This window comes from Fragaria vesca, linkage group LG4 (genome assembly GCF_000184155.1).
Source record: "Fragaria vesca subsp. vesca linkage group LG4, FraVesHawaii_1.0, whole genome shotgun sequence".
In the NCBI taxonomy this organism is placed as follows: domain Eukaryota; kingdom Viridiplantae; phylum Streptophyta; class Magnoliopsida; order Rosales; family Rosaceae; genus Fragaria; species Fragaria vesca.
The window spans coordinates 20,553,519-20,568,274 of record NC_020494.1 but is presented as its reverse complement, the minus strand read 5'-3'; the positions used below and the strand labels follow the sequence as shown (position 1 = coordinate 20,568,274).

The 14,756-nt window shown below is 39.0% G+C and overlaps 3 protein-coding genes and 1 pseudogene across 4 annotated transcripts in view; 2 read left to right on the top strand and 2 right to left on the bottom strand.

The window, feature by feature from the left end:
• Window positions 1–14,756, top strand: part of LOC101295621 — an 880,650-nt pseudogene that overhangs the window by 516,496 nt on the left and 349,398 nt on the right. The window contains exons 120-125 of the transcript XR_184594.1: window positions 130–265; window positions 398–476; window positions 584–786; window positions 832–961; window positions 2,210–2,303; window positions 12,224–13,378. The product of XR_184594.1 is annotated as an uncharacterized LOC101295621 (transcript). The remainder of the gene's footprint in view (window positions 1–129; window positions 266–397; window positions 477–583; window positions 787–831; window positions 962–2,209; window positions 2,304–12,223; window positions 13,379–14,756) is intronic.
• Window positions 2,382–4,083, top strand: LOC101313012 (probable aspartyl aminopeptidase-like). Its single transcript, XM_004297530.1, has 5 exons — window positions 2,382–2,608; window positions 2,746–2,919; window positions 3,138–3,212; window positions 3,285–3,425; window positions 3,591–4,083. The coding sequence occupies exons 1-5, from the start codon at window positions 2,588–2,590 to the stop codon at window positions 3,810–3,812; spliced, it is 633 nt and encodes a 210-aa protein (XP_004297578.1). The 5' UTR covers window positions 2,382–2,587; the 3' UTR covers window positions 3,813–4,083.
• On the bottom strand, window positions 4,281–7,377 carry LOC101310115 (adenylate kinase B-like). The gene is made up of 6 exons (XM_004297520.1): window positions 7,146–7,377; window positions 6,244–6,389; window positions 6,017–6,136; window positions 5,743–5,910; window positions 5,437–5,526; window positions 4,281–4,826 (listed from the first exon to the last, which is right to left on the bottom strand). Exons 1-6 carry the CDS (start codon window positions 7,243–7,245, stop codon window positions 4,725–4,727), a joined length of 726 nt encoding a protein of 241 aa, XP_004297568.1. The 5' UTR covers window positions 7,246–7,377; the 3' UTR covers window positions 4,281–4,724.
• On the bottom strand, window positions 7,767–11,025 carry LOC101303413 (nucleolar protein 56-like). Its single transcript, XM_004297498.1, has 8 exons — window positions 10,704–11,025; window positions 9,977–10,191; window positions 9,703–9,860; window positions 9,369–9,556; window positions 9,027–9,279; window positions 8,759–8,907; window positions 8,531–8,665; window positions 7,767–8,327 (listed from the first exon to the last, which is right to left on the bottom strand). Exons 1-8 carry the CDS (start codon window positions 10,906–10,908, stop codon window positions 7,993–7,995), a joined length of 1,638 nt encoding a protein of 545 aa, XP_004297546.1. The 5' UTR covers window positions 10,909–11,025; the 3' UTR covers window positions 7,767–7,992.

The window sequence follows — 14,756 nt, the reverse complement described above, 5'->3', positions numbered from 1 at the left end:
GTTCATTTTCGAAGAGATCTTCATCGCAGTTTCCACCTTATCGCTCGATTTGTTGATCCCTGCTATTAGCTTGAGCTCGGAATTTGATTTCTCCATCGCTTTGAATCTTAATCTGCTTTGGTGTTACAGACGAGGCGAAGAAGCGTCTGCAAAGTGCGGGGTACGAGCAGGTTCTGGAGAGAGAGGATTGGAATTTGGAGGCTGGTAAAAAGTACTTCTTCACCAGGAACTACTCCACTATTGTGGCCTTTGCAATCGGTAAAAAGTAAGTCTCGCTTCTCCGATTTTCGCTTGTTTTCAGTTAATTTAGCACTGTTAAAGTTTACTGGTTAAATAGTTGAGAAAGCTAAATTTTGATTGGTTTTTATGCTCATATAGTGGTTATATTGTGCTTTAGATATGTTGCCGGAAATGGATTCCATGTAATTGGAGCTCACACTGATAGTCCATGTCTCAAATTGAAGCCTGTTTCCAAGGTGATGTGTTGTAATTTGTATCTGAGTTGAATTGTTATGAAAATGATATGATGGAAGACTGTGTGGGAGCTTTGAACTTAGGGTTGGGGTATGGTTTGCTTGTGCAGGTGACTAAAGGTGGGTTCTTGGAAGTGGGAGTCCAAACATACGGAGGCGGCTTGTGGCATACCTGGTTCGACCGTGACTTGACGATAGCAGGGAGAGTGATAGTGAGAGAAGAGAAAGATAGTTCTGTTTCTTACTCGCATAGACTTGTCCGGATTGAGGAGCCCATCATGCGGATTCCTACTCTGGCAATTCACTTGGACAGGTAATCAGTCTCTGTAGTTTATTGTTCATGTGTTTCGTTGTTCAGAGGTTTGAGATTTGGACTGCAATATGCAGCTGCTCATTTCTATTGGCTCGCTCTTGACAGGGATGTTAGAGAGGCGTTTAAGGTGAACACACAGAGTCACCTTCTTCCTGTCTTGGCAACAGCGGTCAAGGTAATCTTGTAATACATTCAATGTTCCTTAGCATCCACCGTCACTTTTAAGAACTTCAATTTATTGATTTAACTCACAGTACATTTGTTAGGATTTATTAGTATAATGACATAATTTCTATTGATGAAACAGACAAAGTTTGTCTTTGAATTCTTGGGTTCTTACCATGTCTTTGTTTTTCGGTCATACTAGTACTACTATGACAGTGTGAAGATTCCATCTTGTTACATGTGATGAAATGATTCCAACTTCTTCAAATGTACAATTATAGTTACATATCTGATTAGCCACACTGGGTTCATATGTTTAATAGTTGTGATAGTGAGAAGCCTATATGATTCCTCACATCTATGTACTTGCAAGTAGTTACTGCCATAATTCATAGTCTGTGTCTGCAACTCAAATTAAATATAAAAACATTAAGAGTGACTCTGTAAAAAATCTTAGCGCCAGACATTTACAAACCATTTGTATCTTCCATGATACTTACTATGCTTTCTTTGCTTATATTATATATATATATATACACACACAGGCCGGATGTGAAGCGGACGTCCGCACTCGGCTTAAAGTGCGGATGTCCGTCCATTCGTCCGTTCTCCACCCTCCGGCGCCGGCAGCGGCGCGCCTCCACCCCAAAAGACTCCAGCAGCGTCCCCGACCACTTTCCCTCCCCGGAGAGTCCATTCTTTTCCAGTTTTCCGGCGAGATCACCCAAAACTTCAAACAAAGTCGATCTTGCCGGAAAACTGGAAAAAAAGGGACTCGCCGGGGAGGGAAAGTGGTCGGGGACGGTGCTGGAGTCTTCTGGGGTGGAGGCGCGCCGTCGCCGGCGCCGGAGGGTGGAGAACGGACGGACGTCCGCACTTTAAGCCGAGTGCGGACGTCCGCTTCACATCCTCCCTTTATATATATATATATGACTAAATGGCTAACGATATCTTTTATGTTTAGTCACTTAGGCCTTGTATAAATGTTAGTTAGGTTAGATAGTATGTTGCATTTTAGTTATCATGCAAGTCTATGCATGAAATAAGATATGGTATCGAGCGATATGTTAGTTAATAAGTCTAATTTGTTAAACAGCGCATCTGTCATATAGTTATTTATGAGGATGGTATATAATTACTGAAAGCCCCAGTCAGTCATGGTTTTTCTAATCTATCTGTCTGGGGAACAGAGTCAATAAACTTCCCTTTCAATTTGTTTTGCTTTATTTTACCTAATGAATCAATTTTCTTTTGACAGGCAGAGCTCAATAAAGGAGTTGAAAAAAGTGGCCAATCTAAGGAGACAACCTCAATCAACTCAAAGCATCACCCGCTTCTGTTACAGGTCATCAGTAAAATCTGGAACTTCAGCTTTCTTTTTTATGTTGAAGAATCAATTGATTATTTTGGTGGAATAATAAGATTATTAGTCCTTTAGATAGAATCAGATATGGGCATGCTCTTTTGGTGATGAAGTCATTCATCTGCTCTCTTCTTTCAGCTGCTTGCAGATAAGCTAGGATGTGAACCAGAACATATAAGTGATTTTGAATTGCAAGCGTGTGATACCCAACCAAGTCTAGTAGCCGGTGCAGCAAAAGAATTTGTTTTCTCAGGAAGGCTTGATAATCTCTGCATGTCATTTTGTTCCCTAAAGGTAAGAGCATTTTGATTTCTGTTTCTGTCAAGAATATAATTGTAGGATAGACTGGTGTGTAATACAACCAGTATTAGAATTATGTAGTTTCAATTTGGAGCAGCTGATTCTTATTGTTTTACTTGATTGATTTCAAGGCATTGATAGACGCAACAGCTCCTGAAAGCAACCTTGAGGATGAGTGTGGTGTTAGAATGGTGGCTTTGTTTGATCATGAGGAGGTTGGATCGGACTCCGCCCAAGGGGCTGGGTCTCCAGCCATGTTGAATACTCTTTCACGAATTACACATTCCTTTACCACAGATACTAAGGTACTGACTCTTGATGTCCTCTTCATTATATGGTATTGTTTGTTTCGGTAGAGAAGGGATGCAATTTTTGTAGATGCACAACTCGGTAGAGACAAAAGTAGTAATTGGTCTAGTGCCATGACATTCTGCTATAACCTTTCTAACAAACTCACACTGTATCATATCGTTTGGAAAGCCTGTTTGCTTACACCGTTTCTTTTTATATTTTTTTTTATCAGCTGCTTGCGAAAGCAATACAGAAAAGCTTTCTTGTATCTGCTGACATGGCCCATGCCTTGCATCCTAATTACATGGTAGGTTGTTTCATAAGATAATGTTTTTCATACTGTTGATTTGCTCTATAGTGATCTAGGGATTTTTCTCAGGATAAACATGAAGACAATCATCAGCCCAAGTTGCATGGGGGACTTGTGATCAAACACAATGCCAATCAGCGTTATGCAACAAATGCTGTCACTTCCTTAATATTCAGGGAGATAGCAATGAATCACAGTCTTCCTGTCCAGGTCAGCTTGTCCATATTCTAACTAGAAAAGGTTTAGGTGGTTTAAGTATATTGGCACTTGATGTGAAATGTAATGTTAAAGGTTATAGAAGTAGGAACCTAAATATATAAAAGCAAAGTCTTTCTTGATGGTTGTGAGTAATTCTATCATTCTATCTGTATGCAGGAATTTGTGGTTCGTAATGACATGGCCTGTGGTTCAACCATCGGTCCCATTCTTGCAAGTGGAGTGGGGATACGTACAGTAGACGTAGGTGCTCCGCAGTTGTCAATGCACAGCATACGAGAAATGTGTGCTGTTGATGATGTGAAGCATTCGTATGAGCATTTCAAAGCCTATTACCAAGAGTTCACTCATATGGATGCAAAGATTAAAGTAGATGCGTAGGTCTGATCCTCATCTTCCCCAGAAGTTCCGTTGGAGTTTGGTGCTCTTGCTGGGTCTTTACATAAATGGGTGAAAATTAATGAACTATCAAATCAAGTAGACTAGTTCTGGTTGCAGTTGGTGTTTTTGTTTTAACAAACCCATTTAGTTTCAAAGTTGAAATCGACAGTGTTAGTTGATACACACAACAGCACAGAATACTCAAACTCAAAGGGCTAAGACTCCATTGCGATATATGGTTCACTTTTTTATGATATTATGGATTCATTTTGATGGGATTATTTCCAATTCGTTTCATCACTATTTTACTTTTTTACCATTTTAATGATGGTTTCGTCCGCGGATGATTTCTGCCTCCATTACAAAGACTGATGCAGAGGAATGAGAGTGGAGATTGTGACAGGCCAGAGAGACTGGGGCTAAAAGAGTACAACTCCAAGGTAATGACCTTTGAAGGGGGCTAAACAGCCTGTTAGGTGAGTTATGATTCATATATACAATCTATCTGAGAAACCTAGACAACAATTGTACTTGGATATCAGGTGTGCTAATTGAGAAACTGACATTGTGATCGTATTGCTGTTAGGGTTTCTATAAAACCTGCTTCAAGTCCTACGTTTAGGGATCTAGGGTTACAACAGGATATCAAGGTGTCCAAGCATTTAAACATAAAACATTAGAACTTAACCAACACCAACTTCTTCAATAACAAAACAAAGGTTTAGTAAAATTTTATTTGACAGGTTACTTCTCTAATTAAACTCTTGAGAGTTGACAGCAGCCGGTGCTTTCGGTTTGAAATTCAACACATGAGCAGAAAATCAGCTGACTCAATCGTATATCAGAATACAGGTGACAAAAAAAAATTGGGCTTTTGGATGGAACCATCCGAGAAGGCAGGATGACCATGTTTTACGAAGAGAGCACTTTCTGGACCTCAACAGTGACCTCTTTCGGAGATTTCTCAGCTGGAAGATTGGCAACAACTCCTTTCTTGGTATAATAATCAATAACCTGCAATTCCAGATATAATGATCCAATTAGAGACAGATTAACAGCACACCTAGGAAAACCATGCAAATTGTTAATGGGTGTAACAAATGAGAGATTTGAGTTGCATATCAAACAGTCGACCAAAAAGCAAGAGCAAAGAAAGCAAGCGAAAGAATAATACCCCGGTAATATAAAACGTAACTGAACACAAGGGAAGTTTATGAGCAGTGACAAAACTTTCTCCAGAAGTGACTACTCCAGATTATTTATTATTCAGCACTTATGCCTTAGAGTTATCTGATTGTTATGATAACTCACTACAGTTCTAGAGGGAAAAGAATCTTTCAAACTTTTCAATAAACCAAAAAATATTTCAATCGGCACATATCATGATCCTGATCCTGATCATGGCATTACCACAAGAGAAGACAACATAAGCACATTTGCAGAAGAAATTTTCACCCTAACTAAACCCTGAAGAAGGTATAGTTAATTTCTCATGACTGGTGAAGGTCATCAAACCTTCAATCATGTACTGGGAATCATGGAAAGAATAACCAACAAGGATAAATCATGCACAATTAAAATAACTTCATCAAAAATTAAACAAGATGGAAAGAAGAAGCCATACTGGTTCAGTTTGCTTGTGAAATGCTTCCAACCTTGACTTGAGAACTTCTGCAGTATCATCCTTGCGTTGAATGAGAGGTTCTCCAGTTGCCTTCAACAAAGCAAAAAAACATGATATTTAGATGGAATTTGAAGATCAAGTAACATGTGCAACTTACAACAAGCATACATGATATGATCAAGCATAGTATCCTGTTTCTGTTTTCTAACAGTTCATGTCTTGCATAATAGTCTTAAATGTGTGAATGATGCTATTCAAACATTACTGAAAAACAGAGAAGGACAGAGAAGGTTAAGGCCTTCTTACATCATCAACACCAGGAACCTTGGGTGGTGCAAATTTTGTGTGATAGCTTCTACCACTGGATGGATGAATCCAGCGACCTGTGATCCTCTCTTCCAAGATACGGTCATCAACTGCAAAGTTGAGCACCTTATCAACCTTAACTCCACGATTTTTGAGCATCTCGTCTAGCTGCAATAAAGAAGATAACACTACTATTAGTGCACCTGGACACAGATAGGGACACTTCTGAGTAAGCAGTACTTATTCCAACAAAAATTTATATAGATACAGGTACCTTCTGAGCTTGGACAACAGTTCTTGGAAATCCATCAAGAATGAAACCTTTCTGGCAAGAAGGCTTCTTCAATGCATCATCAATGATGCCCACAACCAGGTCATCCGAAACAAGTTCCCCCTGAAATATATTAAAAGTATCTGATTAGCAATTTATATGCGAGATACAGAAAAGTATGATGATGAATATGATGATAGAGTAAAACAACATTCAAAGAGAAGATTCACCTTCTCCATAGCCTCCTTAGCTTTAATGCCAAGAGGAGTCTTTGCAGCAACAGCGGCTCTCAACATATCGCCAGTAGCCAAATGGCACAAGCAGTACTCGTCCTTAATAATAGGCGATTGGGTACCTTTTCCAGAACCAGGTGGACCTGCAGGAAAATTTGTGCAACCATAGTCAGATCTCCATCCTTACTTAGACACTCGAAAATTGTCAGTAAAGAAAAGCAAGCAGAGCTCATTGCCATAAAAACTAAGCATAATGTGTGACAAACATTCATAAACACTCAACAAAATTGGCACTTGACTATCATACGTCAACCCTGTAAGAAACACAGGAAATACGCCTCTCAAACTCAAAAGTTTTCTCCTTTTCTCCATCTCAGTATGCAGAATGTGGATTTTTAAGATCTCAACTTGAACAACACACACAGATACGTACATGTGTATACAATGCACTAACGGGTGGGATGCAGGCATCCCAGAATTCCTCAGCATGACATCCTTTGGGAACGAATGACTCAGCATTGTACTGCATACTAGATGGATACACAATTGACCACCACAATCATCAAACATCCAAATTCTGGTTTATAAGTACCAAAGGGCAACCAAACTAAAATTTCTTCACCCTCCCAATAATTCTACACACCCTCTAAAACATAAAATAGCACACTACAGCAACCTTGATTCAAAATTTTCTATCTCACTAGCTCAGCGGTACCAAAATCGAGAACATGCTCATACAAACATGTCATTCACAAGGTCACAAACACAAAAAGCATTAAACTCGCATCAAATTAACGGATCTGGGCGGTTCTTAAAAATCAAAACTTTCAACCAGAATTGGTAAAAACAGGAATAAAAATCAAAGCTTTACAATGGTATACTACAAGGGTATAACTGACCAACAAGAATGAGGCGCTTGTCAGGCTTGGTGGCGCACTTCATACGACGAAGCACCTCGCTGAAAAGATCGGTGGTCGGCACATCTTCCAAGTTGGCCATCACTCTAGTCTCTGCTGGGTTAGGGTTTTGCTTCTGTTGTGGTTCTCTGAGATCGAAGAGATTGGGTTTTGTTTTTTTAAGGTGAGAGGCCTGAAGAGGTAGTTGTACTGGTTCACACTTCGGACCTCCCAATGCTTCAAACTGAAGCAGCAGCAGCAGCCGTTTTACCTAACCAGATTGCTCTTGTGAAATGCCTCTTCTACCCCTGAAGCTCTTTGGAATTTGGACTATGAATGGGTAATAAGAAGAGTCAAGAGGACAAAAGCAAAGTCAAATTGAGATTTGTTTTCTTACCAACTCAGATTAAAGAATAGAATCCGGAAAGAAAAAGGGTAAAAGGTAAAAACCAAAGGCAGAAGAAGAGCATCAGATTTTTTTACTTTATTTTCTTTGAGAATGTTTTATGTCGAGCACGAAAAGGATAACGTGATGGCAACTATGAGCAGTAGTCCACAATCAAGAGTTTGTGGACAAAACATTATAAATATGATCCTAAAATCATTACCATAAGAGAAAGATCTGCAAGGCTAACATAAATATGATACTGATGGTGTTCATCACAATTTCAAAGCTAACATAAAAGGCAGCGACTTGAGAACTCAGTACCAGTGTATTCGACATTGCTAGATTGATAACATAACAAAGCAAGGAGCCATTTCTACAACTACAAAAGAGTTGACATCAAAACCAGATAGATGAATACGCCAGATTAATATCCACACGTGACTTGAGCTCCGACAAATGAATCTAATCGGAGTCTTCACTTTTTGATTTCTTCTTTTTCTTCTTCTTAACATCACTGGCCAACTCGGCTCCATCAGCCTCTCCATGTTTACTTTTCTTCTTCTTCTTCTTCTTGCTTGCTTGATCCTCCTCAGCATCTTCCATCTCTTCATCTTCCTTATCCTTCCTCTTGTTCTTCTTCTTCTTCTTTTCAGATTTACCCTCAGTAGCATCTCCATTTGTAGCTGGTTCATCCACAGTCATAGCATCACCATTCTCTGTAGCTGCACTCTTTGATTTCTTCTTGCTTTTCTTTTCTGAGGCTTCAACAGAAACTTCTTCTGTTTCCATCTCTGATTCTGTAAAAGTTACATGACAAGCAAAATGCCAAAATTACAACACAGAAGGGAAGCTACCAAAGTTTTTATTTCAAGTCAAAATTTTATGTCTGATCAAGTAATCACGTTATAGCAAATAATGAATATTTCAGAAAACTGTTAACTGGATGTTTGGATTCATGTGAAATGGTAAACACTGGCACCATATTGGTTTGCTTGCTCACCTTTGTTTTGAGTACTCTCCATTGCAGATTTCATCACATCAATATTTTTGCGAGGTGCAACACCCTTGTCATAGAAGTCGAGACGCTCCTCAACTTGCTCACGGAGTTTCTCCCCAAAAGCAGTAGTGCTAGTATCTGCACGCCAGATATTGCAAAATTATATATACATGCAATGCATAAGAAAATAAAGTACCCCAGATAATTATAGGTGCAAGGATAGAGGTGAACCTGCAAAGCAGTCGATGCGAGAAGCAATAGAACACTTGTTTGCAAGATAACGAGCCATTCGGCCCTTGTTCCGGGCAGATGCGCGACCAATGAAAGATGAATGGAATATCAGTCCATACTTGGGTGTGTTTCCCTTGGTTTTCAAGGCCCTGTGAAGAACAATAGAATCAACTTTTAAACTCATACCGAATCAAGAGGATTTATATTTCCTTTTTGTCTTACTCAACTAGATGTCAAAGCAATTGAACGAAAGGCAAAGTAAAAGCACCTGAAGAGGGCCTTCTCGGCACCAAGGATCTGAAGGGTAGAAGAAGGGCATTTAGCCAAGTTTGTTAGACTACCCGCATGAGAAATTAAACGAGCTCCAACTACTTCCCCAATTAAGGAGGCCAAATTGGGTGCAATATCATTCATCTTGGTGACCAGATAGTCATAAAGTTTTTTCCTATACTCAGATAGGTTCATCACTTTTTGTGCAAATTGTTGAACATTAAGCAAATCAACATCAGATAAATCCTGACCTGTAGAAACAAAAAACAAAAACAACAATAAGGATGCATATTTGATAAAGAAACAAAAAAATGAAAAGTAGTGTACTATTAAATCTTACCCATGGATGCTTTGGCTGCTTCAATTATCTCCTTTGCCTTCTCTTCATCACCGACAATATCAGTTAATTCTTCAAGTTGGTCTTCACACAGTTTTGACTTATCTCTTATAGTTTTTGCAAGTTTAGCATAGAGGTAATTGTCATTAACAATCTTCACCAATTCTGGAAAATGCCAAGAGTACCATTCTCTGCACAGACATGAAAAACAATAAGGAGAAAAATTATTTGCTAGCTTTTACCCAAATCCTTTAATACAGTTGAGACGCTCTTCCACAAGAATAGAAGTAGAGTGGGTTAATAGATATAAGATGTGAACATGAATGGCAGGGCATACCTGACTCTCATTGAGAAAGAATTCACATCCTTGTCAAGGGTATCTAGAAGGAATATTGCTTGAATAACCATATTGTCAACACGGTTAACATTAAACTTGACCTTGGACCTGCTGTAACTGTGGCTGAGACCAAGCTGGGCTTTCTCTAAGTCCCCGGGCTGAGATAGAACAGAAAACAAAGAAAAAGATTTTAGAATGAAAATCAAGGAGGAGGTCTTTACTTCATAAATACAAATAGAAAACTACCAATAAATAGACTAAATGACATTTATACCTTAAGGTCCTTGATAAACCTATCAAAATGAAGCCGAACTCCACGAAGCAGCTCATGAACAAACTCATTGCTTTGGCAAGGGATTTTAGTCACTTCAAATATGTGTGACCCCAGCTTGGGTTCATACACACCCAAACTGAACTTCGGCTTCTTCCCCTCCTTTACTTTTGGGAGATTAAGCTCCAAAAAGTTCCTCAACTCATCAGTCATAATCCCTGAAAATCAACCACAACTGATAAGCACAGACCCTCTGTCCTAACAAAAACTCACCAAACCAAATTTACAATCAACAGCTTGAAATGAACCACATCAAGCTAGCAACCTTAACGTATATTACCTAGAAGATCAACTCATTTCACCTTAAAGACAAAACAGAAGTTCGGCCTTAGGTAGCTCAGGTGTTCCACACATAAAACTCCATAACAGCTTATAAGCAGGAATGTGAACTCTAGTCTTCTAAAACTTTACAACTTTTACAACTAGTAGGTTTTCCCTGTTTTCGATTTGGTTTCACTTACTCATTATCTCTTACTAGTCCCAATCGAAAACAGTAATCACTCAAAAATGCAGCAACACTAAAATCAAAAATCTTCATAGAATCAAAAACCAAGCAGACACAAAAATATACAGATTAACAATTTCCATGTCAAATTAACCAATCAAATATACACATCAACAAAACGATTGAGCTAAAACCTAAACAAAGCTTGGTTCTTTAGTCTTTTACCTTCAGAGACTGAGTTGCACTGGTTGAGGGCATCGAGGGCCTGCTCGAAAGGGTGGAACGCGGCGAGCTGGACCACCTTGCCGAACCGGTTGAGGTCGGTAACGGAGCTCCGGACGGCCTCGGTGTTCTGGCCGATCTGGTCGAGGCCGTGAGCTAGAAACAGAGAGTAGCCTGAGGCTGCTTCGTAGAGCAGGTAAACCGCCATCGAGGACTGGGGAGGTGCGGCGGTGAAAGGTTAGGGCTTTATGGACGGAACCCTCTAAGGAATCGGCGGTGAATTTAGAGAGGAAGAGAAGCTCGCATTTTAGGGGGGGGGTTAGGGTTTAGGGTTTTTATCAGTGAGGGGAAGAGTGGCGTTTATGTAGGTAGGGATGGATTGTTTTGGGCCGTTGGATGTGGAGACTCGTTTTTGACTTGAGGTGAATCAAAATTTAAAGTAAAATTGAGAATTTGAGATACATGGAGCTGCATATTTAACTATTTACATTGTGTCACTTTTGTTACAAAATAATCGTCGTCTTAGAGTCGAACTTATATTGTTTCAATTTTAAATGAATACGATACAGAATACTACATAACTTGATTGTGTCAGTTTAGTTGTATATGCATCGATTTGAATGTTTAGTAAATATGTGACTTCTTGGAGCAAAAATCGTTACAAGATCAAAGTTTAAAAGGGACAAAATAAAGAGTACATCTCGTTAAAAAAAATAAACATATTCTGCATAAAATGTCGTATGACTCGCTAGAAACTCTTATTAGCAAATATATATTTTCATGTTGGGACTTAATCTTTCTCGTGCTGTGTGCTGGTTTGACAATGAGAATGTTTTAGCACACTTGTCATATTTAGAACAACATATTTATCATATTTAGTCAAGTGTCTGAACAAAGAGCAAGTTTTTTTTTTGTGAAAGCAAACTTAAGCATCTAAACAACACGAATAATGTAAATGTAACGTTTCTTAAGTTTAACATTAAAATTGTTGTTTTGAAATTTGGTATCACTTGGTTGAACTTGGTCGAACATCCCAACTCTAAATAACGAACATTACATTGAATTTTCCATACTCTACATATCATATTTTACAAAAATCGAAGACCATTTCTCTTATTAATTTGTGGTTTATTTATGCAAATACACACACTTTTTTGCATTGTCGTTGCTAGAGCAGATACAAACGACATGTCGTCGCAGTCGTTCTGTTCAGTCAAAATGAACCTCCGCCCTAGTCAGAGCCACACTCCACCAAGCTCAGAGCCCAGCGAGAGAGCCATTGCTTCTTCCTCTATAGCTTTTCAAATTCCAATCCAGGTAAACCCTCTACTCTAAACCCTTTCTACTTCTTAATGCAATGCTTCGTTTACTCCGCAAAAACCTAAAGCAGAGACCTTTACCATTCACCCATGTCAACTTGTTCTCAACCTCAACCCCAAAACCCATCTCAAAACCCTCCAATTCCTCAGACCCAAAATCATTTACAGTCTCTTACCTCAGAAAATCATGTGGGTTTTCCTTAGAATCCGCAGTCTCAGCTGCCCAGAAGCTTCAGATTGAACCCAAACACAGCCCTGACTCGGTTCTGAGCTTGTTCAAAACCCATGGATTGAACCAAACCCAGATCAGGAACATTATATCTAAACGCCCCATGTTGCTTTTGGCTGATTTCGATGGAAAAATTAGGCCTAATTTGGAGTTGCTAAACTCCTTGGGGCTTTCAGGGACTAGCCTTGCCCAAGTGATTCTCAAAGAGCCAACTGTGCTTGAGAGTGATGCAAAATCTGTGCTCGAGTGTTTTAGAAGTCATGGTTTTAGTGAAGAGGAGATATTAACTCTCACTATGAAGCTACCTACATTGTATACATATGATGCAGAGAAGAAGATTAAGCCAAAGTTGGAGTTTTTGAAGTCAGTTGGGTTTTCGGAACTTGACATTGCGAGGGTTTTATCCAGTGAGCCTTATATTCTTACTAGGAGCCTTGAAAACCAAATCATTCCGAGTATTGAAATTCTTAGGCGAGTGCTTGGTAGTGAAGAGGATGTTGTGAAGGTTGTAAAGAGATGCTACCGGATACTTGAGAAACCTTTGGACAAGCTGCTTGAGCAGAATATAGATGCATTGAGCACCAATGGAGTACCTCAATCACTTATTTCGAAACTTTTGGTGATTCATCCAGCAGTATTGCTTCTAAGCCCGTATCAAGTTTGTGAGGGTATTGCTTTTGTTAAAAGTTTAGGTTTCAATCCCAATAGTCTGAAATTTCTTCTCGCTGTGCGTTCTGTGGCGGGGATGAGCAAAGCACTCTGGGAGCAGAAACTGGAAACTTTTAGGAGTTGTGGCATGTCAAAAGATGACATTGATTCAGCATTCAAAGTGCAACCCATGTGTATGGTTGTTTCGGTGAAGAAGATTCAGAAAATGATGAATTTCTACCTGAGTAAAGTGCATTTGAATCCCTTGGCTATTCGCAAGAATCCAAAACTTTTATTTTATAGCCTGGAGAAGAGGGTTATTCCTAGGTGTTCAGTTCTGCAACTTCTATTGTCTCATGACTTGATAAGGGAAGATAGTAATTATTTTGTTCATGTTATCAGAATGAATGAGGAGGCTTTCAAGGAGAAGATAATAAGCAAGTATAAAGATGTGGTTCCAGATGTTATCAAGGCACACAAAGGTATGATAGAATTTGAAGGGTTTTCATGATGATGAGATTGAATCATTATGACAGTGATGAAAGGCCCCAAAGTGTATTGGATTCTTGGTTGCATGTTTTTTGCTCATCTTCACTCTTTGGTTGAGAAGACGAAGGGAACAAGAGCAAAACATCCCTTGCTACCTCTTTGTTACATTTCAGTACAGTTGCATTGTCAATGCCAACCCTATAGCCTTATCTGATGGCAACCCTAAATCAAATCATTCAAGGGTGTCCAGGTTTTTGAGGCATTCACATCCATTTGATTAAAATTAGACGCTAGAGCATTTTTTTTGCCCCCTAAACTGGTCAATACTCTCTTCTTCTTTGAAATGTATGAATTTCCTTTTAATTCATAGCACCGACTTATTTTCTATTCTACTTTCTGCTGTTATGAGGTCTCTGTGATCTGGTAGATTCCTATATATGTTTAGATTTGTTATTTAGTGTTTGTATTGTTGCCAATGACATGAGATCAAGAATATATCAAGAGACTCACCCAATTGCTTGGTTCAACTAATTGAAAGACTCTTGGCTGGCAGCTTGGTGAATCCAGAAATATTATCTGCTGGTTGATATTTGCTTGTCTGGTTCTTCAAGTTAAACTCATTGGAGCTGCCTACCTAATTTGATAAAAGTTCTCAAATGAATCAAATAAAGATCTTTATGTGCTTCTGAATCAAATTCAATCAATGAGTAGTTGAGTACTAAGCAAGATATCTTAAAGACAATGAAAAGTAGGGGCAAATATTCTTTCTTTCTGTTAGTCATGAATTACGATGATAAAAGGAAGAGGCACATTGTATGGTTAAAATATCTCCCTCAAGATTTTCTTTGATATAGATTTTCACTTTTTTTGGGGTAGTTCTTTGGTTAGATATTCCAGGATGCTAAAGGTTAGATCATTTTCATTTCTGCTCATCTTTCATTCAATAGTTGGTCCCTATTGAATAAAAGATGAGCAGATATGAAAATGACTCTGCAGCTGAGTTCCATCCCCATAATCTCAAGTTCTAACTTATCTTCATCCTCACTCATGAATGGTTCCATCCCCATATTCTCACGTTCTAACTTATCTTCAACCTCACTCATGAATGGTATTTTCGGTTCTACTTCTCTGTAATACCTGTGTAAAACCTAGTCTTGATGAAGAAGTCTCAGAGAGACCTGAAAACAAAGTTTCTATGATTGGAGTGTGGAATCCTGTGTGATGTATATTACAGTATATATCGATATGGTTCTCTTTCCAAGTAGGGTCACAAGATGTCGTATAGATAGGGTTGTTTCTTCCCATCCGTTATTGTCTCATTTGGAGCCCTCCAATTACTTGCATAATTGCAGTGGGGTTTAGCCCCTTCCC